Source organism: Hippopotamus amphibius, chromosome 1, assembly GCF_030028045.1.
Source record: "Hippopotamus amphibius kiboko isolate mHipAmp2 chromosome 1, mHipAmp2.hap2, whole genome shotgun sequence".
NCBI lineage: Eukaryota > Metazoa > Chordata > Mammalia > Artiodactyla > Hippopotamidae > Hippopotamus > Hippopotamus amphibius.
The window spans coordinates 113609746-113636460 of NC_080186.1; the positions used below are offsets into that span (position 1 = coordinate 113609746).

The window sequence follows — 26715 nt, forward strand, 5'->3', positions numbered from 1 at the left end:
TCCCTTTTCTCCACACCCTTTCCAGCATTTACCGTCTAAATGGTCCTTGTCTTGAAAGAACTTATGAACTTATTGAGAAAACAAAATATGAATGTTAAACTTCAAATAATAATATAATTCTTACATTGCAAAGCATTTTATATTTTCACTTCCCTTGGCTCTTAGAGATAACATTTGCTTCTGTTGAGTCCTGTACTTACCTCCCAAAGGCTGTCTGTCTCCAACTAGATCCAGCTCCTTGAGGCCAAAGACTTTGTTCTAGCTGTGCCCTCATCACCAAGTGCAGAAAGTGCTGAGGAATGTTAGGTGGGAACATCTGAGACCCTGTTATTTTGTAGGGATGTAGGACAATGTTGCTAGAGCTTCTATTTTTCAGTTTTTGTTTTTCAAGAGAAGTTATATCCTGGTTTTAAAATATTGACAAGGGACTTCCCTGGTGGTCCAGTGCTTCCACTGCAGGGGGCGCAGGTTGGATCCCTGATCAGGAAACTAAGATCCCATGTGCCTGGCAGTGCGGCCAAAAAAATTAAAATAAATAAATAAAATAAAATATTGACAAGTCACTGAAAAAAAGCCAAAACCTTTAAAATACTATATACCTAACAATACACAGCTGTGGTTCATGAATAAATGGCAAATAAAACTTTAAAGATAGTAGTAACAATTTATCATCTATTCTGCCATAACATTTCATGTATATTATTTCTTTAGCATAACTAAAAACATAGATAATGCTTGTGGTTAAAAATTCAAAAACATATAAGCATACAGAGTAAAAAGTGAAAACCTGTTTTTTTCCCCTCTCCCAACCTCACAACCCCTTTCCAGGTGTTGCCCCCAATTCCAAGTTTGGGGTGTATTCCAGATATATATGAACAGACAGACATATCTCCAAGCCTCTTTGCATATGTCACATTAGCCCCATTTTACAGATGAGGAAGCTGCAGTACAGAAAGGTTAAAGCATTCATCCAAAACCATAGAGCTGACAAGTACTTGAGCTGGGATTTCAAATCCAGATCATCTGATTCCTAAATCAGTGCATTCCTTCCGCTATGCCCCGTGTGAAAAATTTTATCGATGAAGAACTCGAGGCTCATAGAGGTCCCTGAGCAGTTAGAACCCTATGGTTCACGGCCCAACTTGGGAGAGGCAGGGATGACGGGGCTCGCAGAGGAGGCTGCGTGGAGGAGAGGCGCTTGACCAACGCGGACCTGGGGTCGAGCCGGACCATCCCCGCCCAGCCACGCCCAGATCTGGGGCCGGGGACTCGCCCACGCCGCTCGGGTGCAGGCGCCACCCAGCCCCTTGGCGCCCCTCGCGGCCGCCCCGCCTGGGCAGGGGCAGCGCTCGCACCGCCTCCTCGGAGCCCGTCGGGAGGCCGGGGTGCGGGAGTCCCGAGCCCCAGCCGGGCTAGGGGACAGCCCGGGAGCGATGGCTCCCTCCGACCCGGGCCGGGACCCCCTCGGCTTCGCCCCCTCGAGCCGCCGGCGGGTGTCGTGCGGGGGTGGCCAAGGCCCACAGCCCGGGGTGGGTGGCCCTCGCGCGCAGGGGGGTCGGGGTGGGCCGCCGCGACCCGGGGGCCGCCGGGGGGCGCGGGCTGGGCGCGTGGCGGGCGGGGCGGGGGGCGGGGCGGGGGCGGAGCCGCGGCCGGAGGCGGCCGTGTCCGGAGCCCGGCTCAGGGGCCGCAGTGGCCGCCGCGGAGCAAGGCTGCCTGGAGAGAGCGCCCGGGCGCAGAGGGGTTAACGGGCCGCCGGGGCCGAGCAGAGCAGGTACAGATCTTCCCTGGGACCCCCGGCCCCGGCCGCCCTCTCTCCCCCGTCCCGTTAGACCACCCGCCGTGCGCGCCCGCGCCGTCCCGGTTCCCTGCGCCCCGCGGTCGCGCCCAAGCCGCGACCCCGGCCCCAGCCCCTATAGCCTCGGAAGGTCTTCCAGTCCCTGGGGGTCGAATTCCTGGGGAGGGGGTTCTGATCCCTTGGAACTCTGGCCCCATCACTCGGGCGGAGAATGAGCCAAAATTCCTACCAAGTCACAAAGTAAAATTGGAAAACATATCCAGGACCTCCCGGCACACGCCCGGCGCCTCCTGCCCTCCTCCTCCTCTAGATGGGTGCTCCTGGAAGATGTTTCCGCCACCCCCCAACCCCGCCGCTCACTTCCGTCCTGGAGTTGGGGGACAGGGACGCTGGGAGGGACGCAGGTGGGTGCCCTTGATCCAGCTCAGCCTGAGGACTGGAAAGGACGGACACCTGTGAGGGTGGGTCTCCAGGACCGGGAGTGGAGGGCACGAGGAGGACCATGGAGTTCTCAGCCAGCATAGGGACTCTCCAGCTAGCCCTGGAACCTGCTGTGGGGTCCCCTGCCCCTCAGAGCCAACCATTTCCCAGAGGTGGGTCCCCTGGGGGTGAAAGGGTTAGTTCTGCCCAGGTCTCTCCTCCTTGATCTTCACTAGCCAGTGTGGAGGTGTGGCCGGGAGGAGCCCAGGTTTGTCTAGACCAGTGTCAGCCTGGCCCAAGAGTGACCACTTCCGACCTCTCCTTTCTTCATCCTGGCAGTGAGACACACCAGATGAGGAACATGAAAAGGGGTGAAAACCACACATGTGTATCTGTTTCTGCAGTGTAGGGGGGCAGGGGGGTGTGAGTGTCCGCCCCTTGCCCAGCTATGCAGGGGGTGGGGTAGGACTTTTCCAGAGAGGGAGCCAGGCCTGGCCCTGGCCCCAGGAGCTCACGTCACCCCACCCCCCACCCCTCATTTCTCCAGGGAACTGCCAAAGCCAAACCCAGCTCAGGACAGGATTATGTGTACTGGGTAGACCCATGGAGAAAGACAGCAAGATACAGACCTGGGGTAGCAGAGAGAAGCAGAGGCAGAGAGGGAGTGGAGAGGTGACCCGGCAGTGAAGGGGCAGTGACCATCACCCTATCTCTCCTTCCCTTTAACCTCCAGTAACAGAGTCAGGCAGAGAGCTGCAGCCTTGGGTGGGACGTTGGCCCTTCTCTGGAGCCCCTACCCGCACCCCCATGAGGGCGGAGTTGCTGACCTCAGTGATCAGCCCAGCCAAGGCAAGGAGCGGCCACCGGCAACCCCAAGCAGCTGAGGAGACCCCGTGGCTCAGGCTCAGCCACTGCGGTCCCTCCCTTAACTTCTCAAGTGCTGGGGTCTCAGGGAAGGGAGTGGGGCTGAGCGTCGCTGCCCCCAAGCACATTCCTGCCCTTCCCTCTGTCATTTTCCTGCCCCCGAGAGCTGGCCCACCTCGGCATGAGCTCCTTGGATTCTTCTCCCGGGTGCCTTTCGGATCCAACAGAAACATTTTTTTTTTTTCCTGGAAAGCAGAACTCAGAGCGGCATGAGGAGTGGGGGTGGGAAGGGCTCATTGTGAGCAGGAAGGGGCTGGAGGGCAAGGGGGAGCAATGGGAGAGCCAGGCTGAGACCAGGGGAGGGTTCCAAGCTCCACGTCCCCAATGGTCAAGTGTACACTTCAGGATGCACTTCCTGGCTCTTCAGGCTGTGCGTGACTGGGGAGCAACGGCATCTCTACCTGCATCTCCCCGTCGCAGGTTCCCCTAGCCCATCAGAGTCTTGCCTGCAGTAAGGCCTCATTGATCCAATGCTGGACACTGGCCCCTAGAGGGAGGTTAAATCTCTGGGAAAAATCACCTGCTTCTCTAGAGATTAAACCATCAGCCCATTTAGTTTATCCCTTGGCTGAAAAGTCTTTGAGGCAGGCAGAGATGTGCCTGAGATTTCCACAAGGAGCTTATTAGCTAAGAAGGGAAGAAAAAGCTGGGAGGCAGGTAGGAAACGCAAAGCCCAAGGGGCTTCCAGTCAGCAGCTCAGAGGGGGTGTCTTGTAAGTCCTCACTGAGCCTCCCTCCTCAGCTTTCCAGGACCTCAGGGAGGGCAGGAGGGCGAGCCAGATGAAAATCATCTTAAGAAGGATATGTGTGCCTGAGCTGGCCTAGAGACAGTCCCTAGTTAGGACATGGAGGAGCTGAGAAGTTCCTGCAGCTGAGGAAGGGGACCGAGCCCGAGTTGGGAGGCTGAGGGCAGGCTCTCACCCCTCCAGCCTGAGTGGATGGACAAGGGCCTTGTTCCTTCTCCCTCCCACCCTTAGGATCATAAAGGGGTGGGCCAATCTTCACCCCTCCGTTCGCGCTGTGAGGTGTCCTTCTGAGGAGTCATCCCTCCCAAACCCCAGCGTTCCGGAGACTAGACCAGGCTTCGATCCCCGCAGAGCGCTTCCCCCACCCCACGCCCAGATGCCGGAGTAGAGCGTTTACTTCCGGTCCCCTCCTCCCTGGCCCCGGGGCCATCAAGGGAGGAGCAATGGAGACGTGGGCGGGCAGGTAAGAGGTGGGGCGGCTCGGGTGGAAGGATGACTCTGGCTCTGTCTCTGGATGTGAAGGAGAGGAGCTCTCTGGGAGGGGCTGGAGGAAGTGATGAATAACTTCTCGTTTCTGAGACGTTGGTATCAGCATGTGGGGAGCCTGCTGGGGGTGAGGGGCGGTGTCATAACACCTCCTCCGGCTCCTGAAACCTTCGCTCCTGCCTTTGGTTTGCAGGTTCGGGTTGTGTCTGGTGCTGCTTCTGTCTCTCCCTCAAATCTGCCTGGATCAGGAGGTGAGTCAGGGACTAGAGACTACGATCCTTTCATCTCCCTCCCTGCGTCCCACAATCTCCAGACCACGTCTGCATTTTACGCAGCCTCTGATAAGTCATGGCCCCTTTTTGTCACACTTGGCCCGCCCAGCCTCCCCAACTCCCTAAATCCTTGCCAAATCACTTCAAGTCCCAGCTCTGCTACTGAATGTGACCTTGGGCCAGTAACTACTGCCCCAAGCCTCCGGCGTTAGACTAGATATTCTGTACAGTTCTCTCGAATATCACTCTAATTTTGTCTGAACTTTTTGTCTACATAGGTGTTGTCTGGACACTCTCTTCAGACACTCCCCGAGGACAGCCAGGGCCCCGAGGGTGTCTGGGGTCCTTGGGACCAGTGGGGTTCTTGCTCCCAGCCCTGCGGGGTCGGGGTGCAGCGCAGGAGTCGGACTTGTCAGCTGCCTACAGCTCAACTCCACCAGGGCCTGCCCCTCCCACTCCGGCCCCCAAGACATCCAGAAGCCCTGCTCCCCCGGGGTCAAGGCACCAGACCTCAGACTTCTCGAGAAACCCTTCCCCTGTACCGGCCACCGCCTCGGGGAAGAGGTGGCCCCCTTCGAGGTCCAGCTTCTCAACTGGGGAGAGAGGAGGCCCAGGAGATTCCAGGAGCCAGGAGGTGAGGGGTGGGGCTTCGAGGGAAGAGGTGGGTCCTTGGGCAAGGGGCGGGGCTAGGGCTGAAGGAAAGGGGAGCAAAGGATCCAGGGTTTGGAAAGGCTTATGTTTGGTACTAGAAAGTAGACTGGGGAGGCAGCGTCAGAGTTAGCCAGCGCTGTGACCCCACGTCTGCCACACCTTCTCAGGTCCCGCGTTCGAGACCCCATCAAGCCAGGAATGTTTGGTTATGGGAGAGTGCCCTTTGCTTTGCCGCTCCATCGGAACCGCAGGCACCCTCGGAGGCCACACAGATCTGGGCTCTCGCAGACCTCAGATCTTCCATCCCAGACTCCAAGAACAGAGCCATCTTCCGCAAACCACGCGCCGCCCACTGAACTCCCCGCTACAGGACCATCTGCCCACCCCCCACCGCCCCTAGCAGAGCCCCCAAGCTCTGAAGCTGCTCAGACAGAGGTGCCCTCTAGAAGGAGGACTGCCCCCACACGGCCCCACCCCAGAGCCCAGGCCTCTGGCACACAGCCCTCCTCGCTTCCCCCACCCCCAGAAGAAGGTAGCTCCCTTCGCACGTCCCCTCAGCCGCGAAGGCCAAGTTCCCAGGGTTGGGCCAGTCCCCGGCTGGCAGAGAGACACCCTAGTCCTTTCCTTTCTGGCCCTCGGGGCCGAGGCCAGCAGAGCCAGGAGCCCTGGAGGCCTGGGGGGCGTCGTCACGGGTCCCTCACGGAGTCTGCCCCGCACCACCCAGCTGGCTGGCTGCCTCTGCTGGGTGCTGGCCCCCACTCCAGCCCCCGCTGGAGCCTCTTTGCTCCCCGTAGCCTTGTCCCAAGATGTTCTGGGGAGAGTGAGCAGCTGAGAGCCTGCAGCCAAACGGTGAGTCCCTTCTTGGACCCCTGCCAGACTTCCGTTCTGCTTCCCTGGCCTGAGCCTGGGTCCTCAGCCTGTCAGATCTGGACCTGAGGGAGAAGGGCCTTGGCATCTGACCTCTTCCGGGTAGGGCCTTGGAGCTCTTCCGTAGACCTGACCTTCCACTCTATCCCCCAAATCCAGCCCTGATCCACACCCCCATTTTCCTCCCCAGCGTTGACTCCTCTGTATCCCCCACCTCAGCCCTGCCCCCCTGAGCAGCCAGACCCCCGGGCCCTGCAGTGCGCAGCCTTTGACTCGCAGGAGTTCATGGGCCAGCTGTACCACTGGGAGCCCTTCACAGAAGGTGAGCTTTCTGGCCCACCCCCTGGACAGGGGGGCGGGAAGATCGGGGGATGATGGGGAGGGAGGCCCCCTGATGGGGAGGGAGACCCCCCCCCAGCCCCCCTTTTTCTCCTCTGTTAGGCTCTTGTATTTCTCCTGTGTCATATTGTCTTCCTTATTTCCCAGGGCTGGGGTGAGGAGACAGAACAGGCCCAGAAAGGGGTGGGGGTTTCAGACAGGGCCCCGGCTGTCAGATAGTGGTGGATGGGCAGCAGAGGGGTCGGGCTAGGAGAGGGATGTGTCCAGAGGTGCCCTTTGGCTGGTCTTCTCTGGGAAGAAGCCCGTCCCAGGAGGTGGGAGGGACATGATCTGAGCAGGGCATGGTCAGGAAGATCCTGTCCAGTGGTGACAGCTGGGTGGGGGTGCGACATGGATCCTGGGCAGTGTTATATCACTTTCTCCCAAGTTACCCTCGTTTGATTTTAGGCCCGTGTCACCTTGATACCAAGCCAAGCCCTCATGAGCTCTGAGCTCACATAATCGTAGTTTCAAGTATCTCTCCTCTCTCAGAGTTCACTATCCCTTTTCTGGTCTCAGTGACCTCAACGGATCTGACTCAACTCTTGTGTGACCTTCACACTGACCTTTCAGAGTATAGAATTGTCATGTTCCCTTCATCCACAGTGACCTTGGCCACCTAAGGATGCCCTATTGCTAATATAAGGCAAGCCAAGCTGCTCTCAGGGCCCTGGGTTCTTTCTCAGCTAACCTCCCGCCAGGGACCCCAGCCAACCACCCTTCTACTCTGTCTCTTAGTTCAGGGTTCCCAGCGCTGCGAACTGAACTGCCGTCCCCGTGGCTTCCGCTTCTACGTCCGTCACACGGAAAAGGTCCAGGATGGGACCCTGTGTCAGCCTGGAGCTCTAGACATCTGCGTGGCTGGACGCTGTCTGGTGAGGAAGGAGGCGGTGCGTGCATGGGAAGAGGGGCAATGTTAACACCTACTACAGACACACACACAGTCTCCTTGTTCATGGTCACAGTGGCGAAACACCAGACTCAGGTTGCAAAGAGGAAAGTTCTTACCTGCCAAGCAGAGCTGAGCAGAGCCAAGAGGTGAACTGCAAGAAAGACCTCCTTAGGCCCACTAAGCTTCCAGGAGGCTGGCTGGGGATGGTGGGATTGACACAGAAACAGTCTCACTTATAGTGAAAAGGTCAAAACATGCGGTGAGCTGAAGGCTCCAAGATGACCAGGCCAGGGTGTGAGGTGGTGTCTGGCTTCTAGGCGCCCCTGCCTCACTCTGCTTTCCCCCAGAGCCCTGGCTGTGATGGGATCCTCGGCTCTGGCAGGCGTCCAGATGGCTGTGGAGTCTGTGGGGGTGATGATTCTACCTGCCGCCTCGTCTCGGGGAACCTTACGGACCGGGGGGGCCCTCTGGGCTATCAGAAGATCCTGTTGATTCCTGCTGGAGCCTCCCGGCTCCGGATCGCCCAGCTCCGGCCCAGCTCCAACTACCTTGGTGCGTCCCTGGGTTCCCCGAGTCGAGTCCCCATTTCATTCCTGGTCTGTTGGTTCTGCCCTTCACACCTCCATTCAGCACAGCAAACAAGCCACCAGGGAAGTCAGGGCTCCATTCCTCCCTCCCTGGTGGGGGTGTGAGGAAGCCGCAAGAGCACGGGGTATGTGGGGCTCTGCGCTGTCAGGGAAGTGGTGGGAGAGGAGGACAGTATGACCAACCTCGCGTGTCCTCATCTGCCACCTCCAGCGCTTCGTGGCCCTGGGGGCCGGTCCATCATTAATGGAAACTGGGCTGTGGATCCTCCTGGGTCCTACACTGCCGGCGGGACTGTTTTCCAGTACAACCGTCCTCCTCGAGAGGAGGGCGCGGGGGAGAGTCTGTCCGCGGAAGGCCCCACGACCCAGCCTGTGGATGTCTACGTGAGCAAGGGACCTGGGCCTGGGCCGGGGGAGGCGGCACCGCTGTGTGAGGCCTTTCCTCTGAGGGGAGAGCTGTGGGTCTCAAGACAGGCAGACGGTCTAGTGGATGCCGCCCTGGCCACTCGCAAACAGTCACTACCTTCTCTTTTTCTCCCCAGATGATCTTTCAGGAGGAAAACCCAGGTGTTTTTTATCAGTATGTCATCTCTTCACTTCCTCCAAACCTTGAGAACCCCACCCCAGAGCCCCGAATCCCGCAGCTCCAGCCTGGTGAGACTTTGATCCCCAGACCTAGAACGAGGTGGGGAGAGGCTGAAGGGGCGCTCGAGGCAGTGGGGATACAGCTGATTTGTCTGCCCAACTCTCCCTGCACAGAGATTTTAAGGGTAGAGCCCCCACCTGCTTCAGCACCCCGGCCCGCCCGCACCCCAGGCACCCTCCAGCGTCAGGTGCGGATCCCCCAGGTGCCTGCCCCGCCCCATCCCAGGACACCCCTGGGGTCTCCAACCGGATACTGGAAACGGGTGGGACACTCTGAGTGCTCGGCATCCTGTGGAAAAGGTGAGACTTCACACACTAGCCTGTCTTCCTGGCGCCCTTAGCCCAGATCCCGAACTTGGCTTGTGGGGATCGCCTGATCCCATACCCTGGACTGCGGGTCCACACCTTGACTTTGTGCCAAATGAGACGTCAGTGCCTGGGACCTGACGGACACTGGGTGCTGAGCCTCCCGTCTTCCCTTTTATCCTCTTCAGGTGTTTGGCGCCCCGTCTTCCTCTGCATTTCTCGTGAGTCCGGAGAGGAACTGGATGAACGCAGCTGTGCCGCGGGCGCCAGGCCCCCAGCCTCCCAGGAGCCCTGCCACGGCCCCCCGTGCCCACCGTAGTGAGTGTGCCCCGCAGGAGGGTCAGGGTTCTAGGAACACAACGGTTGCCCGGGGAAAACACATCCTCACACCCACAGGATGTCACCTGGACTCTGCACTCAACACGAGATCTGCTGGCTACAGAGACACGTTATTCAGTTAGAAAGGCTGACATTCCCTAGACAGCAGGAAAACCCTGAGCCCCGCAAAGGATCCCAGACTCCAAAATGCTAAACACGCCCACTTTCCTCTGAGGGGTCCTCATCCCCCATCTGTCGTTCCCTTCTCCGAACATGGCAGCCCCACACATCTTTGCTTTTGCCGTCTGTGTCTCTGTCCCTTCCCCGCCCTGCCCACACCCACAGCTGGGAGGCTGGCGAGTGGACGTCCTGCAGCCGCTCCTGTGGCCCCGGCAGCCAGCACCGTCAGCTACACTGCCGGCAGGAGTTTGGGGGCGGCGGCTCCTCAGTGCCCCCGGAGCGCTGTGGACACCTGCCCCGGCCCAACATCACCCAGCCCTGCCAGCTGCGCCTCTGCGGCCACTGGGAGGTCCGCTCCCCTTGGAGCCAGGTGAGGGGCCCGAGCAAGGAAGCTCTCGGAGCGGGAGGATCCTAGAGGTGTGGGCACCAGTGAGCAAGAGCAGTGTTTTTTCCACCTTCCTTTTAATTAGCAGAAACTTTCCCAAACGAGATCTCATATAGAACCTCCACTTATAAGTCAGCTGAGAGACAGAACCGGGGCTTGGGGGCCCAGAGCCCCATACTCAGCCTGCTCCTCAGCCCACAAAGCCCTGTAACCGCGGAGCTAGGCATCAGAGGCAGATCCTGATTCAGGAGCCCTGGAGCTGGAGGCTGGGGAGGCAGCCAGGGAAGCCCAGCCCCCGATGTCCCTCATCTCCGTCCCTTCAGTGCTCTGTGCGGTGCGGGCGCGGCCAGAGGAGCCGGCAGGTCCGCTGTGTCGGCAACCACGGCGATGAAGTGAGCGAGCAGGAGTGTGCCTCGGGCCCCCCGCGGCCCCCCAGCAGAGAGGCCTGTGACATGGGGCCCTGCATCACAGCCTGGTTCCACAGTGACTGGAGCTCCAAGGTGCGCCCCACACCCCCTCAGCCAAGTCCCACGTCCCTGGCGCCCCCCATGCACAACACCCTCAGGGCCTTTCCAACACTGCCGGTGTTGGGAACTCGGAGAAAAACTCACACTAATGTCCTAACCCCCGCCTGGCAAAGCATCCCCGTATCTGGCTGGCACCCCTGGGGTATTCCCTAACTCCCGGATCCAGGACGTGTCTGTCCTCAGCCCCCTCCGCTTCCCCTACGTGTCGTCCCAGCCTGCCTTCACACTCTGCTTCCCAACAGTGCTCAGCCGAGTGTGGGACGGGAATCCAGCGACGTTCTGTTGTCTGCCTCGGGAGTGGGGAGACCCATGGGGTGGGCCCGGAGGAAGCAGGGGCAGGAGCCAGTGAGCAGACCTGTGCACCAGGAAGCCGCCCCCCTGACATGCGTGCCTGCAGCTTGGGGCCCTGTGAGGTGACTTGGTGCTGGTACACGGGGCCCTGGGCTGAGGTGAGCTGAGGGCCTGGGAGGGGGCCCGTGGGTGGGATTCCCTGGGGCGGGGGGTGTGTGAGTAATCCTGCTCTCCCTTCCTGTCTTCTCCCTCAGTGCTCCTCAGAATGTGGCTCTGGCACGCAGCGTAGAGACATCATCTGTGTGTCCAAACTGGGGACTGAGTTCAACGTGACTTCTCCTAGCAACTGTTCCCACCTGCCCAGGCCCCCTGCCCTACAGCCCTGTCAGGGACAGGACTGCCAGGACCGATGGTTTTCTACACCCTGGAGTCCGGTGAGTGCCTGGCTCCCTTGCCCTGCTCAGCATGAACTTCCAGGGGAGGGGAGGCTGCCCTCCTTGTACCTCCCTCCCTGCCTGGGGCTAAGGCCAGCAGCAATTTAATTTGTCCCACTTCCTAGACTGGGAGGACAGGTGGGTCCCCTCCACATAGAGTTTCATAATGCTCCAGGAAAGCCACCCAACTCCTTTCAGAGGAGGAGGCAGTCGGGGGTTCAAGAGGAGCCTGGGGCACAGCAAAGTTCTGGTTTGATGGCTGGGGTCTCCCCAGTGTTCTCGCTCCTGCCAGGGGGGCGTGCAGACAAGGGAGGTCCAGTGCCTGACCGCCAACCAGACTCTCAGCATCCGATGCCCTCCTCACCTGCGGCCCTCTAGGCGACGATCCTGTAACAGCCAGCCCTGCAGCCAGCGCCCTGGTAAAGAGCTCCCTCTCCCCAAACCCCAGCAGAGCAGAGTTAGCTGAAGTGTGGGTGGAGATTAGGAAGGACGGGTGGGAGTGGGCCACACACCTCCAGTGGGGTGGATCTTGGTGACACCTTGTGCCCAACGGCCTCCTCTGTCCCCAGATGATCAATGCAAGGACAGCTCTCCACACTGCCCCCTGGTGGTGCAGGCCCGGCTCTGCGTCTATCCCTACTACACAGCCACCTGTTGCCGCTCTTGCGCCCATGCCCTGGAGCGGTCTCCCCCGGAGCCCGCCTGAAATGGGTCCAGGAGACCCTCTCCTCGTGGTTTTCCCATGCCACCATCAGTCACCCCTCAATCAGTGCCCTCTGTACCCTCTGGCTCTCCAGCCTGTCCTGGTCTCACTAGGGACATCCCCCAGGGTGGTCGGAAGTGGCAAGATGATGGACAGTGACTGTCAAGACATGTGGTTGGGTCTGTGTGGTGGTGTGTGCACATATGCCCCCAAATGTGTATCTGGGCCCATGTGGATATGTGCACGCATACATCTGTATCACTTCTCAAAATGAAGGTACACTGAGGAGGAACCGGGAGGGGACGATGCCTGTTTCCCTGAGAGTTTTCTAGGCTGAGAGGAAAGCAAGTTTACAGCTCTTTGGGAACCCGAGCTACTTATGAATCTGGCCTCCCCATTCATCCCAACTTTGTGTCCTACACCCCATGTCTCCTGTTCAGGCCACACATCACCTAAACCATCCTTTTTGCCTCTGACCCTGCCTCCCCTTACCTAGTTTCTCTGTCCCTCCCGCTCATAGTTAGCTAGGGATGGGGGTGAGCCATTGCCAATCCTGCCTTTCCCCAGGAAGAGAAACTATCTCCCCAGAGCAGGGACCAGCTGGGCAGAGGATGGAGAAGAGGAAGGTTAGAATAAGACATCCTGGTCCCTGCTTCTGCTCCCCACCTCCTAAAATGGTTCCCATTCCAGAACTAATTTATTTTTTATTAAAGATGATTATGACAAAGAGAAACAGGCTCTTCATTGTCCTCGTGGGAACCTAGCCATACTAAGCAAGCAGTGTGAGATCAGAATGAAGGGTGGGAAGGGGAACGGCACTTGGAGCCCAGATGGAGAGAGTTTGGGCCCAGAAAGGCTGAGTCACTGGAGTCTCCTAGTCACCAGAGACCAGGAGCCTTGGTCAGAGGGAGAGGATCCTGGCCCACGCAGGCCCTGCAGGTTGGTCATTGACCGCTAGAGGTCACCGCTTCTCCCAGTTTAGGTATGGAGTTGGGCGCTTGGGTCCAGAGCTGAGGAAGAAACTGCTTGGCCTATGGTGGGTTTCGTGGTAGGCTGAGTCTTTCTGTAAAGTCTCTTGGAATCTAGTAGCACTTTTTTCCACCTGGGGCTGAGCTGAATGGCAGCTGCTTTTTCAGGGGTCCTTTTTCCTGCTCCCTTTGGCCCTGCCTTTGCCTTCCTGCCCCTCTCATCCTTTGTGCTATTACCCATTTCCCTATTAAGCTTTTTATAGCGTGTGAGGAAAGGAAACGATTCCCACCCCACCCGACCCCCCCTTTCCCTCAGCAGAAACCGCTGGAGGAGGAGGAGCCTGGCCTGGCTCTAGGGGACTTGGGGGTGGAGTCCAGGGTGGAGCCAAGGCAGTACTGGATGTCCTGCCAAAGACACATTCTTCAGAGATGTCTCGCCCTAGTCTCCTCCCTCCTCTCTACCCTGCCCATGTCAACTCTCAAGGTAAATAAATAGCTTGCTAGAGGTGGTATGAGAGTGGGCAGCCCTTTCCGTAACACAGATCCTCTCCCTGAGCCCTGCAATTCTGAGCTGTGAGTCTAGATCTCCACTTGAGGAAGCTAGACTTCCCAGGGGTCCCCATGCCTGAGAAAGGGGGAAGTGCAATAGAATGGAGCTTCTCTCGCAATTAGAAGCATTCCCCCCCACCCCTTGTACCTCCGCAAGTCTGGCCGAGTAAGACCCTAAATAAAGGCCTGCAGAAACAGCTGAACTCAGGGACTTTCTGTTTCCTGAGCACACACACCCAGACCCCCAGACCCTGGGAAGGACCCCAGAGTTGCTTGAGGAGACAGCACTTCTCTACTCTGGCAGCTCCCTCACGTCGTGCTGTTGCCTTGGGAAGCAGGCCTTCCCTGGGTGGGAAGTGGCTGAGAAGGAAGACTCCAGACAACATCTTGGGAGGACAGTGTGTGAAGAAGGAGGCAAAAGAAAATGGGAGGAAAGTTAAATGAAACTGACTTTAGTCCAGGGCGAGGAGTGAGAAAGGGGGTACAAAGAAAGCCCAGCCTCAGTGTCTGAAGAGAAGGTGTCAGATGTGTTCCTCTCTTTGGTAAACCTCTAAAGGGGATCAAAGAGGTGGAGGGACCAGGGAAGTGGGACCTGAGCCAGCCCTGTAGATACCGAGGGCTGAAGGCGGAGTCCTGAGACCGAGGGAGGGGTGTGGTGAATAGCAGGGGCCCTCCCAGCGATTCCTGGAAGCTGAGGGCTGGGCGGTGGCCGCAGCTCAGCTGACTTCCCCGAAGTTCCTCCTCCCTCTTAGGGCCTCTCAAGGCTGTTGCTGGGCGGGTTTGGAGTTTGGCCTGAGCCTGAGAACCAATCACAGGTGGGGAATGTAGCCACAGCCCCTCTTCCGGCTCCCCCCAGCCTCAGCACCTCCTTTCTCTCTCTGGTAGCCCCCCTGCTCCCTCATAGCCTCCAGCCTCTGACTTCTCAGGATGTGGGTTTTCATCTGGGGGGTTGTCCCCTTTCCCCTCTCATTTTAAAGCTAGGATTCACTGTGGCCCCTAAGGATTCTCTCCTCTGGTCCCTGGGGCCAGTATTGGGGGTCAATGTTAAAGTTTTAAGGAAGGGGAACTTGACCCCAAGCACCCCTTTTCCTGGCCCCTTAAGAGGGGAGTAGTATGGCCAGATACCTCTTTGTTGACCTCTGAAACCCTCTGGAGGGTTGGGAGAGAGGAAGCTGTAACCCAAGGTCAGGGAGATGTGGTGGAGGGGCCCCCTAGGTTTGGTGCCCTGGGGGGAATTTAGGGAAGGACTCTGAGGAACTGGACCCCTGAGAATTGAGGTGGGGGTGGGGTGGTGATAGGAACAATCTTGATGTGCACAAGAGAGATCAAGCGTTGCAGCAGGCCGGCAAGTTGCTAGGGCTTCTCGCTGCTGGGTGTTTGCTGGGGGAGGGGCATTTGGTTCCATATCAGTGGACTTAGGGGTGAGCTTGTGAGGTCTCTGTTCAGCTGGGTCAGAACTCCTCTCCCCTCCCCCCTCCCAGCTTCCCCCCAGGGTGATTACCCACCCAATTAAGGTTCAGCCTTCAGACTAAATTTAGTCTCTAGACTTCCCCAACCAGGGGCCTCCCTGCAAGCAGGTGCTCACAGCTGCAGGGGTGGGTCTGAGGAGGCCCGGCTGGATTCAACCTCTCTGGTAAGGAGTGAAGCAGAGCACAGGGCCCCAGTTGCAGGTCCCAGTGGCTGACCCATGGCATGAGTGTTTGAACCTCAAGACACCCTCTCTCAGGAGCCCTTTATTGGGAGGATCTAGATAGACCTGGAGGGTGGTAGGAGGGCAGAGGGATGAGAGTGAGAACTAAATGCAAGGAGAAGGTCCCTTCCAGATTCTCTCCAACCAGATCCTCTTTCATTTCCTGCTTTCCCCTTCTCCCCAGTTTTACAGAGACTTCATTTGAACTTAACACCCTCCCCCACCAGAGTAAACTGAATCAGGGAGACCCCTCCCCTCCTTAAAGCATGGAGATTCATGCTAGACTAGAGATTATATCGATAGTTTGGAGGTGGAGTTGGGGTGTGCGTTCCTACATCCCCATCCTCTCTCTCCAACCAGCATCCCTCAAATCCATCATCTATGGTTCTGGAGTCAGCTGGGTGGGGAAGTTAGAGCAGAGGGGGCTTATCTGTCACAGGCAGGTGATGAAGAGATGTCAGCTTTAAAGGGTGGGAGGCACCTACAGGAAGTAGAAAGCCTCAGGAAAGTACCTAAGACTAAGTCTGTGAACAAGAGATAAACAGTTTGTGTTAACCAAACTAGACAGCATAATCTTCAAAAATCTCTATTAGAGATGGGTTCAATTTCAGGAAGGTCCCTGAAATTGATCCCTGATTGATTGGAACTAGGATGTGTGTGTGTGTGTGTGTGTGTTGTACTCCTCTGAGCCTTGCCTGAATCTTTTTAAGAGACAACTCTACAGAAATTTGAGTGAGGAGAAAAGAAACTGGGGGTGAGAGGGTGGGGTTAACTCACATAAAGGAGAAGACTGTGTGTGTCCCTGGAATCCCTAGGCTAAAAAGGCAAGGTGGCAGAGGCCCTGCCCTTGATGGGAGGAGCAGAGTTAATCTGCCTTGGAACCAGACTCTATCATCTCTTCCTCTCTCCCCCTGGATACTATTGATTCTTGGTTGCCTGCTTCTTTCATGACATCATAAGACTCCTTTTTAGCTCTCGTAGATAAGTGGGCAACCTTCTTCTCTAAAGGACCAGAGAATAAAATAAACATTTTTGGCTTTGCAGGCCATAGAATCTCTGTTGCAACTACTTGACTCTGCTGTTGTAGCACAAAAGCAGCCTTACACAATTTGTAAACAAATGGGCATGGCTGTGTTCCAATCAAACTTTATTTATGACACTGAAATTTTAACTTCATATAACTTTAACGTGTTACCAATTTTTTTTTCAACCATTTAAAAATGCAAAAACCATTCTTAGCTTTTGAACCACACAGAAATAGGCAACAGGGCAGATTTGGCAAGCAGAGAGTTTACTTACCCCTGGGATTTCTTCCATCTGATTGAACTCCCACAGTTCTCAGCCACAGAAAGTCTTGTTTGTGTCCCCTCTGCTTCAAAATACAGCTGTAGACCCTTTTAATTCAACATCCTGTCTGTTGACATCGGCTTCTTAGTGACTTCTCCCTGGGAACTCAATGACTTGGACATGGTCGACAGAATGACTCCTTAAGGGACATTTCCCAAAATTCCTTAAAGCACCTTGTTTAGTGCTTTAAGGTAAAGCACTTGTATATATTCTCCCTCTAAATCTTCACAATAGTAAGATGGGGAAGACAAATCCAGTTTACAGGGGAGAAAATTAAGCCCTGAGACTTAAGTCTTTTAACTTTTTAAATTGTATCAAATTCCTTTGATCTGTTATTGAATTTCATTCCCACAGGGCACCCTTTATCAAAATACTCAGTTCTTTGGGCCACAGGGATCCAGAACTTGGATGGGATCAAGTGTTTTGTTGTTTTCAAATGTGTTTCATGACTTCTCTGAATTTTAGGAAAATCCTGTCTAAATTTCATTTTTCAACTCAAAATTTCAAGGAAATTAAAAATCCTTTCAAATATATTCAGTGTCTAGGCCCCAGGAAATAATTAAAATAAATATGCATGGTCTTTGAGTAAGGTACACTATCATGCAAACATAGACTTATGTATTACTAATTGAGTCACAGGTTTTTTTCCATAGGACAAACTTTATCAAAGTTGTGTGTTAATATGTTCTGTACTCAAGAGCAATGCAGCTGCATTTCTTTTTAAAATAACCTATTTCTGGGATTGCTTACCAAATCCTTTTTGTGTTAGAAGTTTTCTTTCACTTAATAGCACCGTGATGGATTGATGTATCCATCGTGGTCCACCAAGGGGGGAAGGAAGATACAGAACCTCTATCCTGTTTCAGACCTGACCCCAACCACCAAACTTTTAGGTGAGAGAAAGGGGCAAAGCAGAAACCAATCACTCCTCCACCATTACCAAGCTCCTCTGTAGAGCTGTTGTTCCTTAAAGCTGAGAACAAGCTACCTCATTTCAAAACACACACAAAGACAAAAACTCATTTCATTTCGACATAAAGTTGTTTCCCTCTTTCTGTTTCTCTACTTTGCTTCACGGAGGATTTCTGAGAAACGAAAAAACGTCACCTCCCACAGTCTCAGTCTGCAGTTTTGTTTTTTGTTTTTTGTTTTTTTTAACGATGAAGAGGAGAGACAGGAAAGGAGTATACTGCTTAGGCATACACTATTAACCCAAAACTTTACAAAGTAAGAGAAATAACCTTCCCATAGCCCTTCAGCCTAAGTGGGTCCCACCTTGCCTTAGATCTGGGCTTTCAGGGTCTAAGGAAATAAACAAGCTATCTCTCAGGAAATTTCAGCAACAAAGCAGTGAGACCTAACAGCTGCTCCTTGCAGCAGCCCAGCTGTCACCCCTCCCCGCGCCCCCCCCCCTTCCCCGTTCCCACCAAGGACAGGAGATGGGTGGGAACCACTCCAAGCAACCTCAGGAATAGAGGTGTGAGCTGAGGATGGAATGCATGAAAGATCCAGGCATATTCAGGAATAAAGTTTATGAAGCTGATGTTTATTAGGGAAAACCCCTCCCTCCCCACCCCCACCCCCGTCTGAATACCTGAGTCATACCAGCCCTATAGGGGTGTCTATGAAATGTGTAGCAAAATTTTTGAAACCAGCTCCTCCTACTAGACTAGAAAATGAACTGTTTTTAGGGGCACAGAGTGAAGGCGTTTCTTAATCAAAAGAAAGTGGAAAATTCACCTAATTCAAGTAGAAACCCAACAGTTAAACACTTTTCCTTGTCTGCTTCCTTGGCTCTTTCCCAGCACACCTTGTTCCAAGGTAACTTGAATAAACATACACATGTGACCACGGTGGGGGGGGGGGGGGAGACCATGCGGGGGTGGTGAAATTCTGAATGGAATGCAGCCCTAGCTAGCTAGGGGGCTGGGACTGAGACTTCTGGCAGTCTGTGGATTTATACAGGCAGAGAAGCCAAAATAATGAGCTCATGGGCAAGAATGCAGCCTGTGGGGAAGTCTGGGCAGTCAGAGCAAACTAATTTTTGAACCAGGATGGGAATAGCTGTAATCGAGTCTCCCACGGGAATAGGATTAGGGAGTGGAGCCATCATCATTCAGTATCTTGGGGTCCAGTTAAATAACTCTTGGGGGCTATTCTTTATTAAATTCTGTTGTGTAGAGAACATAGCAATCTGGGTCTTTGTTCAAAACCCTGGTTCCTTTCCCTAAGAATCTGGGTCAGTGAAGATGGCTGGTGAGATGTGTGAGAGAGCTAACCTAGGTGATGCTCTTAAGACTTTAGTCAAAGCAGGTCTGCCAACACCAGCTCCTACACCAGGATCCAGTGACCACTGTGATCCTTAGGTTGTGTGTGTTCAGGGTTACCACTTTAACAAGATAGAGGAAACAACCAAGTCTTTTTTACTTCCCAAATAAACACAATCCATCCAGCTGTGTCATTTACACCAAATTCATACTTCTGAGACCAAAGAGACATCTTTTTTTTCTACTAGTGTTTTCCAATACTTTTATATAAGGCCCTAAATGGAAGAAACTGAAGAGATACTACATTCACTGGCCATGTATGGTGATGGGGAAGGAAAGCAGGGAGGGAAGATGAAATGAGAAGAAAAAAGTTATCTACAAATCTCCCTCTTTTCCTCCCCACCAGAGGTTCTTTCCCAACTCCATGCTTTTGTGCCTGTTTCCCACTCACTTTAAGGTCCAACCTCATATGTTTATTTTGAAACCTTCTTGACCACCTACTTCCAGAAGTTGTCACCCTGCTTTGTTCCACCCCTTGTCTTATAATATCTTTATTAAAAATGTCCCTAATTGCTCCCCAGTCCTTTATAGCTTTTTTCATCCAGGATCCAATCAAAGATCACCCTGCACTTAGTTGTCACGTTTCTTTTGAGTGTTCCCTAGTTTTTTTTTTTTTTAATCCATTCTGTATATAAAAGCTTACACCTGCTAACCCCAACCTCCCACTCCACCCTAGTCTTTTGATTGAGTTGAGGGAAAGAATTAGTCTTTTCATAACTCCAGCATCCAAAAGTGCAAATGAAAATACTCAACAAACATCCGGCGGCCTTGAGCTCATTAAATGTCCCAGTTCACTGCAGCACTGAAACATTCTTAATAAACTAAAGTAATCCCTGAACAGGGGATGACCAGAGAAGGCAAAGTGGGTAAGAATACTGAAACCCAATGGCAGAAACAAGCCCTGGAAATGGATACTTGGAAGGGGTAAAATCCATAGTATTCTTGGCCTCAACACGTTTCCCCACAGTTAAGAACTATTACTCTATCTAAGTAAAGAAAGGACCTATAAGAGATACCAGGTATAGTGTGGGTACAAAAGCCTAATTTTTTTTTTTCCTTCTTTTAACCTCACAAGAATCATTAGTGAAGAACAGGGAATTCCCTGAAAGTCCTGCTACATCTGCCTGGAAGCAGATTTCCAACCCCCATCTTTCCACATGCTTCACATAACTAAGATAACACTGTAACAACTCAAACTAAGGAAGAGGGACAAAGTTAAGCTTTCAAATCTTAAACTGAGAAGCCTCTGAATAGTGTGGGAGGGTTCCAGAAGACAAAGTTCTGTAATCATTGAACAAGTGGGGCCAAAAAGAACTAGGATAAATTAAGACAGACTTGAACTCTAGGAATTAATGACCTGTGCTCTGGGCATTTGGCTGGAGCCATGCTATACACCAGTTGTACAAGTTATTTCACTTTAACTTTTGTAAAACCCTCCAGCTGTCACAACTGCTTTAAGAAAAATGTTCTGAAACAGAATGAAACAAGAGCAGGCATTAAAGTCGCAAAACAGGAACTGAAAGAAAAAGTCTGGTTGTGTCAAATGAGGGGGTTGATTATTTTGACTCCCTAAGTAACTCATGTTACCTGTTACTATTTGACCAGTTTTTAAAGTGTTAAACTAAGGAATATTGCCACAGAATTAGCTTCACATCACAACACAGCAATGGGAGCAATAGTGATCCACAGCAGAACTAGACTCTGACCAAGATCTGAGCCCTCTTGTCCTGTGCTACTCTCCCTCCACACCTCTGTTTGCGAGTTCACATGTACAAAATAGCTTTCTTTCTTTGTAATGATAAAAAAAAAAAAAACCTGCCATCTTTTGGTAGTTAGGCTCCAGAAAAAGAGGGGCTGCCAAACAGAAATGCACAAAACCTTAAAGGGGAAAAGCACAGAATCCTGTTTGCATGATTAGCATTTGGTGCTCTGGGCTTAAAACCAATATGCAAACCTCATATTTGCACATTTCCATGGTGATTCCCCTCCCTTACAAGGTAGCTGAAAATAAAGACAGGATAGGGCTTCTGAAATTGACTTGCTTATTCTCACCTCCTTTTTTGGGAGGAAAGGGGAAAAGTACTGAAAGATTAGTACCAGAAACCTTATCAGAACTCTTAACTTTGGGTGTTAATTCTTCTAGCTCCTTCACTCACCTCAAAAGGTTGAGTGAGATAGGGAGATACAATAACTGTTGTAATGAACCCTCTTACCCCTCTTACCAACACTTAGTGACTAGAAGAAATTGGAACAGGGATTTTGATTTTTGTATTAAAATGCACAGGAACTACTCCAAAGTACAACAGTAATACATGTAATTAAAAGCCCAGGACTTCCCTGGCGGTCCACTGGTTAAGACCCTGTGCTTCCAACGCAAGGGGCACGGGTTCCATCCCTGGTTGGGGAACTAAGATCCCACATGCCATGTGGCATGGCCAAAAAATTTTAAAAAGCCCAACACCTCTGATTTGAATGAAAGAAGGGGTTATTTTGAAGGGAACTGACCTTTGCTCTAAGGCAAATCAGCTTTATGGGGCTTTTGCTAGTTAATTCACCTATACTTATTTGTTCAGCTGACTTCCCTCAGATGCTTGCCAAAGAGGGGGAAAGAAAACAGGCTTTGATTAGAAAACACCCATACCACACCTTGCATTTGAATAAAAGATTTATTATTTTCTTCTCAGGAAAAACAGGAAGTCAGGGAAACACACTACATTTTACAGCCCACATTAGCTTGTAGTTGGTCCTAACCCTTCCTGGCACAGTCGTAAACAGCATTAACTGTTTTAACCAAAACCAAGGTGTTCACCCCCAAGAGAATGTACACAGATGACACTAGAGGACTGTAGGTTTTTCCCTGAGAGAAGCATTAAACAGACAGAAGCTGCTGAGAGAGCCATCTTTCTAAGCAGCCCCCTCCCTTTCCATTTTGAAGGGTTTGCCTGAACTATGCAGCTAGTTGGCACTTAAAACATGTGCCTCTTCTCCCTACAGAATCACCCGTCCTGTCCCAAAACACTTGGGCTTCTTACTAAGCCCTCACAGCCTCTAAGCCAAAATATCCATTTAAGATCCTCAACTACATTTCAGCAGTCACACCTAGGAAAACGGGAAGTGAGGCCCCTAAACTCCATCATTCTATATCTCTGTGCTTATTTCCACAACTGGCTATGGGGAAACAGGCCTTTTAGTCACCTTAACTAGATCTTAAGATTAATTAACTACATAAAGTGCTTTCAGGTCCTTAGAGATAGACATGATATAAATAAGTGGTTTATGATCAAGATTGATAAATACACAGATAAAAATAGCTCTAGCTAGATGACCTTAAAACTTAGAGATGGGCAGGCAGGGCAATTGTTCCCTTATTACATTCTTAGTCATTTCATGCCTATTTTTGTCTGGAGTCCACATACTAAAGGTCATGTTCAGAGGCTGAAGCTTTCAAAATGACCCTGGTTCCAATTTAGAAGTTTTCTTCAGTTTACTAGCAGCTTTTATATAACTCTGAGGTTTATCAATTTATCAATATAACTCTGAGCCCATCAATTTCTATAATTTTAAGTGAGCATATTCAAATGCAAAGGAACTAGAGAAAGTCGCCTAAGATGTTGTTCCCTCCTCTGAAAATCCCTAAGGAGACTTTTGAAAATTTCTCCCCAAAGATAGGATTAAGCAACAACCAACAAGATCCTAGCCCAAGGAAAAGGGACTCTTCTCACCTCATAACCCACTGTACTGCCACCTCCTAAGGATAAAATTCAAGAAGGATGAAGATCCGTGGACTCCTTGGGCAGTCACTTAGGTTCTTAGCGCCAAAGACTAAAAGGGCTAGTAAGAGTTCAGGGATGGCAAGGTAAATTTGTAGGAACTATAAATTATAAGTATCTGTAGAGGGAGCCAAAACAAGCAGCAAATCTTTCAAGGAAGGACAGAAAAGAAACAGTAAGTTCAATAAAACATCAAGCCTGAAATGCATAGAGATGTCAATGCAAAAATCTGAAACAAAGTCTGAGAAACATTAATAGAAATGAAATAAGTATTTATTAACATACTAGGCTTAGACCTGTGTTTAACAAGCAAGCCTAGTAATAGCACCATGGTTAGACTATAGCTGGCTTTTCCAAGCCATTACTGTACAACTTATTAAACAAACAAGGGATCAAATGTCTCCAATCCACCTGATGTGATCTTTTTATACATACCCCTAATAAGTTCCATTTGCAACAGCTGAAAATCTTTTAGCAAAACGTTTGAAGATGAGCTCAGGAACTGTTTAAATTTCACACAGTTTTAAATTCAGTTAAATTAGATCACATGGAAGAAACTCAAGTAGTTGCCCAATCAGAGCCCATTATTTGCAAGTCATCAGTCCAAGTGCCCCACCCCCCCACCCCCAAAATAAAACCTTAAAACCTTGACTCAATTATTGAAAACCCACATGTAACAAAGTAAAAGGATTAATTTCCATTCCTCAATTTCTCAGTCCCAGGTTTAAAAAACCCCCAAGAAACCAAACACCTATTTCAGAAATACTCACCAAAATCAGATAGGAAAATTAAAGCCTGCATAGTTACTAATCAGAATGGCTGTACTACAACCAGGCTGTATACAATTAGGTAGGTTGGTTTTGTATACAACCTAGAACTGACTAGAACAAAGTTTAGAATAGAAAAGCTGTAAGAAATAGGTTCCTAACTACAGAAATTGTATATTTCAAAAGGGTATGAAATTTGACTTCTCACTTTACGTTTGAATAATTTTCTGTAAATATACAATTTTACAAATACAAGTTTTAATCTTAAAAACAGAATATTCCAAATTTGTAATTTAGCCTTAGGTCAAGTATTCTTGGCCACACTAGGCTAATCAAACAAGCCAAAGTAGGACAGGTACAAACATCCTGAGCACTTGGACTTTCTATTCAAGAAGCACACCTGGGAAAGCTAATTATAGAGGAAAAAGCTTCCCTTCACACTCTGTTGTACAGTACTGAGGCTTCTAGTCATAGTTCTATTACTTGTAGCTACCATTATACACATGCCACTGGCCGTTGTTAGTGCTTCTATTTTAACACTATAGAAGTTAATTCAGTGGGCATATTTAATGAACTATATGACTAGCGTGCCTACTGGCCACTTTCCTGTTCTAGGCAAGGTAATTAAAGTCTCTTCACCTACCATCTTCACTAAGTCTAAAAGTCCTTCTCCATGGCCTCCCAAAGTTTGCCTGTTGCTGAAACTGAACTCCACTTCTTTTGCTTCTTTCAGACAGTGACTCTTCAAGGCAACTACTTTTCCCATGTATTTATTCCTGTTAGCCATAAGCCTCCTGTCACTTGCTTTTCTCCGTTGCTAGAGCAGAACTCTGGGAGGTTATGGCCTGCAGAACTTGAAGTCCAACTTCATACAAACATTTGACCTCATAGCAGGCGTGTGTGGGTTTGGTGGCTGGAGTTGGTTAACAGTCAATTATTGCACTTAAAAGGCTATCTTATTAGATATGCCAAACCAGCTCCTACTCCAGCAACACCTGCAAAAGCCAGCAGCACATTTCTGATGCCGCCTTCTAGGTCCTCTACATGGAAGAAGTCCACAAACCCATCCTAGGGAAAAAAAAAAAAAAAAAGAAAGAAAAGCACATTTTCAAGTATGGGCTTCCACTGGCTTAAAAACACTATTTACAAAGAAAAGGTGAATTTAAATATCTAAAGTTCCCCCCCAAAGGCAATGATGAACCAATTATTATTTACCCCCAAACTGCAAAGGAGACACATTATATATACAGTTAAAAGGGAGGTGGGGCACATTCAAGAATATATTTACTATCATCCCCAGATGATTCTTATTTCTTCATAATTTGCATCCACTGGTGTGAGCTGTATCCAGCTGAATTATAATAAAACACCAAAAGCAAAAGACTCAACCAGTAAAACAGGCTACAGAAAACCAGGATTTTTGATGCAACAATTCAAGACAGTCATACCACCATCTGTATGGACCAACTAAAAACAACATCAAGCACCAGAGGCCCATAAATCAGAGCCTTGAAAAAGGAGCTGTGCATCTTAAAAACCTTTAGATATCCCCTTTCTCTATAAAATCCTCCACTCTATTTCCACTCCAAGTCCCCTCCTCAACCTTAAAACAAACTTACCCAGCCTCTTTGTTTGACTAGCCAGTCTCGTTTCGTCCTTACGAGAACATCTGTGATGCTTTCTGCTAATGGTTCGATGCAGCTTTCTTGGTTTATACTCTTCAAGTGCTTGGCCACAAAGGCACCAAAAGAAATAAGGGTCACAATCCTGCCCCAGTTTGTTACTCCGTCACTGAAAACATGGACCATCACTCGAGATAAAGATTTGACATCGTCTTCGTTTTTGATGTCCAGTTTCCGAAGCATGCCTGAAAGGAAGAAAAGCATGCAGGTTCTCACAGCCTCTTTTTGTCTAAACCAGGGCACGATTCGCCTGCCCACCCACGGCGGGGGAAACCTCTATTCGGGCTCTATAGAAGTCCGGCTGATCCCACTTGAAAACTGACATCCCACCCTTTCCGGGCTTTGAGCAGAGCTGCCATTTCCAAAAGAATCAAGTGGGCGGAAACAATGACTCACGGCCAGAAAATTCTGGTTTCAGAAATAGGATGAGAGTCATTTCAACACTGACTCGTTTCGGTTTCCACCCACCCAAGGTGGGTGAGTCCAAAGGGCTGAGGAAAAGGGCAGCGCGGCCTTCGCGGCGAAGCCCCTTACCTTGGAAGGCCGTCTCGTGGTTGCGCTGCACCCCGTCGCCGACCCGTCGCAGGGTCTCTAACGCCTTCCGGCTGGCGGCCCCCGACCCGCCCAGCGGCTTCGCGTCCTTGGCGCCGGTTGCCTGCTCCCGGAGGTACTGAGAGATAATCTCCAGGGACTGCCGGTACAACTCGTCCTCCTCCTCCTCTGCTGGGGGCGGCGTGGAGGGGAGGGAGCCGTCCGTGCCGGGGCTGTTACTGGCCTCCCCCACCAACCCCAGCAGAGGCAGGACGGCCGGCCGCTTTCCCAGAGGTTCCGGCTCGCACCCGTCCAGCTCCTCTTCGGGCGACATAATGGCGCCCGAGGCCGGGGATTCCATCTCTTCAGGCGGCGACAAGAGGCGGTGGCGCGCGAAGAACGGCAGCCTGGCGGGGGTCGCGGTGACGTCGGGGCCCTCGGCGCCAATAGGCGAAGGCCGCGCGACCCTCCGGGCGTCGGGCGCGAGAGTGGCCGGGGGGCTCGGCCCGGCGCTTCCGCCAATCACCGCGCCCGCTTCCCCTCCCCCTCCCTCTCGCCGGGCGGGGGCCTCCTTCCCCGCAGCCAAAAGCCGCCCCCCCGGCGCCGAGGCGCCGCGGCCGCTGCCCGCTCCCAGTCCGGCCCCCCCACAGTAGAGGTTGAGTCCGATTACTGCGTTTCTCTGGAAGCCGAACATCGCAAACCGCCGCCGCCGCCGCTGCCGCCTGAGAAAAACTGGGGAGGCCCCGACTCCTGACTTGGAGAGAGGAAGTGCCAAGTGAGCGAGGCACTCCTCGATCACGGTTTTAGGGCCAGTCCTACGCAGTGGCGTCAGCAACTCAAAAAAAAACTGTATCCTTAAAAGGGGAAAGGGGCGGAATCTTCCGGAGACTGCGCACGACACCTAACCGGCAGCGCAGGGCGGGGCTTCCGCTTCTCGGGAGCGTCTCGCGGCCGGCTACGTCACACAGGCTCCGGCCACGGGGTTGGTGGGCTTGGCGCTTTGCCCCGCGCCCACCTCGGCCTGCTGATAATGGCTCTCGCTGTGCTTCCCTGAAGGCTGATTGGCGAGCCCCTGCTGTTGCTTTTATGCCGGATGCTTTTTTTCCCATACTCCAGTCTTAACCATCGAGTCACTCAGACTTTGAGGAAAGGGGATGAGTAACTTCTGCCACGGGTGGCGAGCAACAGTCTTAGATAATGTGGATAAGAGGGTACTGTTGGGGACCTGTAGTTATTTTGCACCTCCTCAGCTCTTTGGAAAAGGGGACTCGCCGTGGA

At 52.2% G+C, this 26715-nt stretch overlaps 3 protein-coding genes across 6 annotated transcripts; 2 read left to right on the forward strand and 1 right to left on the reverse strand.

Moving 5' to 3' along the window:
- The first annotated feature begins 1269 nt into the window (after window positions 1-1269).
- ADAMTSL4 (ADAMTS like 4) lies at window positions 1270-12533 on the forward strand. Of its 4 annotated transcripts, none has more exons than XM_057722286.1 (18): window positions 1270-1529; window positions 4116-4347; window positions 4564-4621; window positions 4921-5276; window positions 5461-6142; window positions 6380-6482; window positions 7277-7413; window positions 7778-7982; window positions 8229-8401; window positions 8560-8671; window positions 8777-8962; window positions 9157-9286; window positions 9632-9836; window positions 10175-10351; window positions 10621-10827; window positions 10924-11103; window positions 11378-11522; window positions 11673-12533. In XM_057722286.1, the coding sequence occupies exons 2-18, from the start codon at window positions 4328-4330 to the stop codon at window positions 11807-11809; spliced, it is 3213 nt and encodes a 1070-aa protein (XP_057578269.1). In that variant the 5' UTR covers window positions 1270-1529; window positions 4116-4327; the 3' UTR covers window positions 11810-12533. The 4 variants fall into 4 exon arrangements, with proteins under 4 accessions (XP_057578269.1, XP_057578261.1, XP_057578279.1 ...); XM_057722278.1 differs by lacking the exon at window positions 1270-1529 and adding an exon at window positions 1634-1771; XM_057722296.1 differs by lacking the exon at window positions 1270-1529 and adding an exon at window positions 2370-2388.
- LOC130845297 (uncharacterized) lies at window positions 2600-3513 on the forward strand. The gene is given in 6 exon segments (XM_057722310.1): window positions 2600-2635; window positions 2637-2837; window positions 2840-3148; window positions 3151-3186; window positions 3189-3256; window positions 3258-3513. Coding segments are annotated over 6 exon segments (774 nt in total). The 3' UTR covers window positions 3382-3513.
- Window positions 12534-22704: 10171 nt separating the features above from the next.
- MCL1 (MCL1 apoptosis regulator, BCL2 family member) lies at window positions 22705-26230 on the reverse strand. The gene is made up of 3 exons (XM_057722320.1): window positions 25441-26230; window positions 24844-25091; window positions 22705-24292 (listed from the first exon to the last, which is right to left on the reverse strand). The coding sequence occupies exons 1-3, from the start codon at window positions 26129-26131 to the stop codon at window positions 24176-24178; spliced, it is 1056 nt and encodes a 351-aa protein (XP_057578303.1). The 5' UTR covers window positions 26132-26230; the 3' UTR covers window positions 22705-24175.
- Between the last annotated feature and the right edge of the window lie 485 nt (window positions 26231-26715).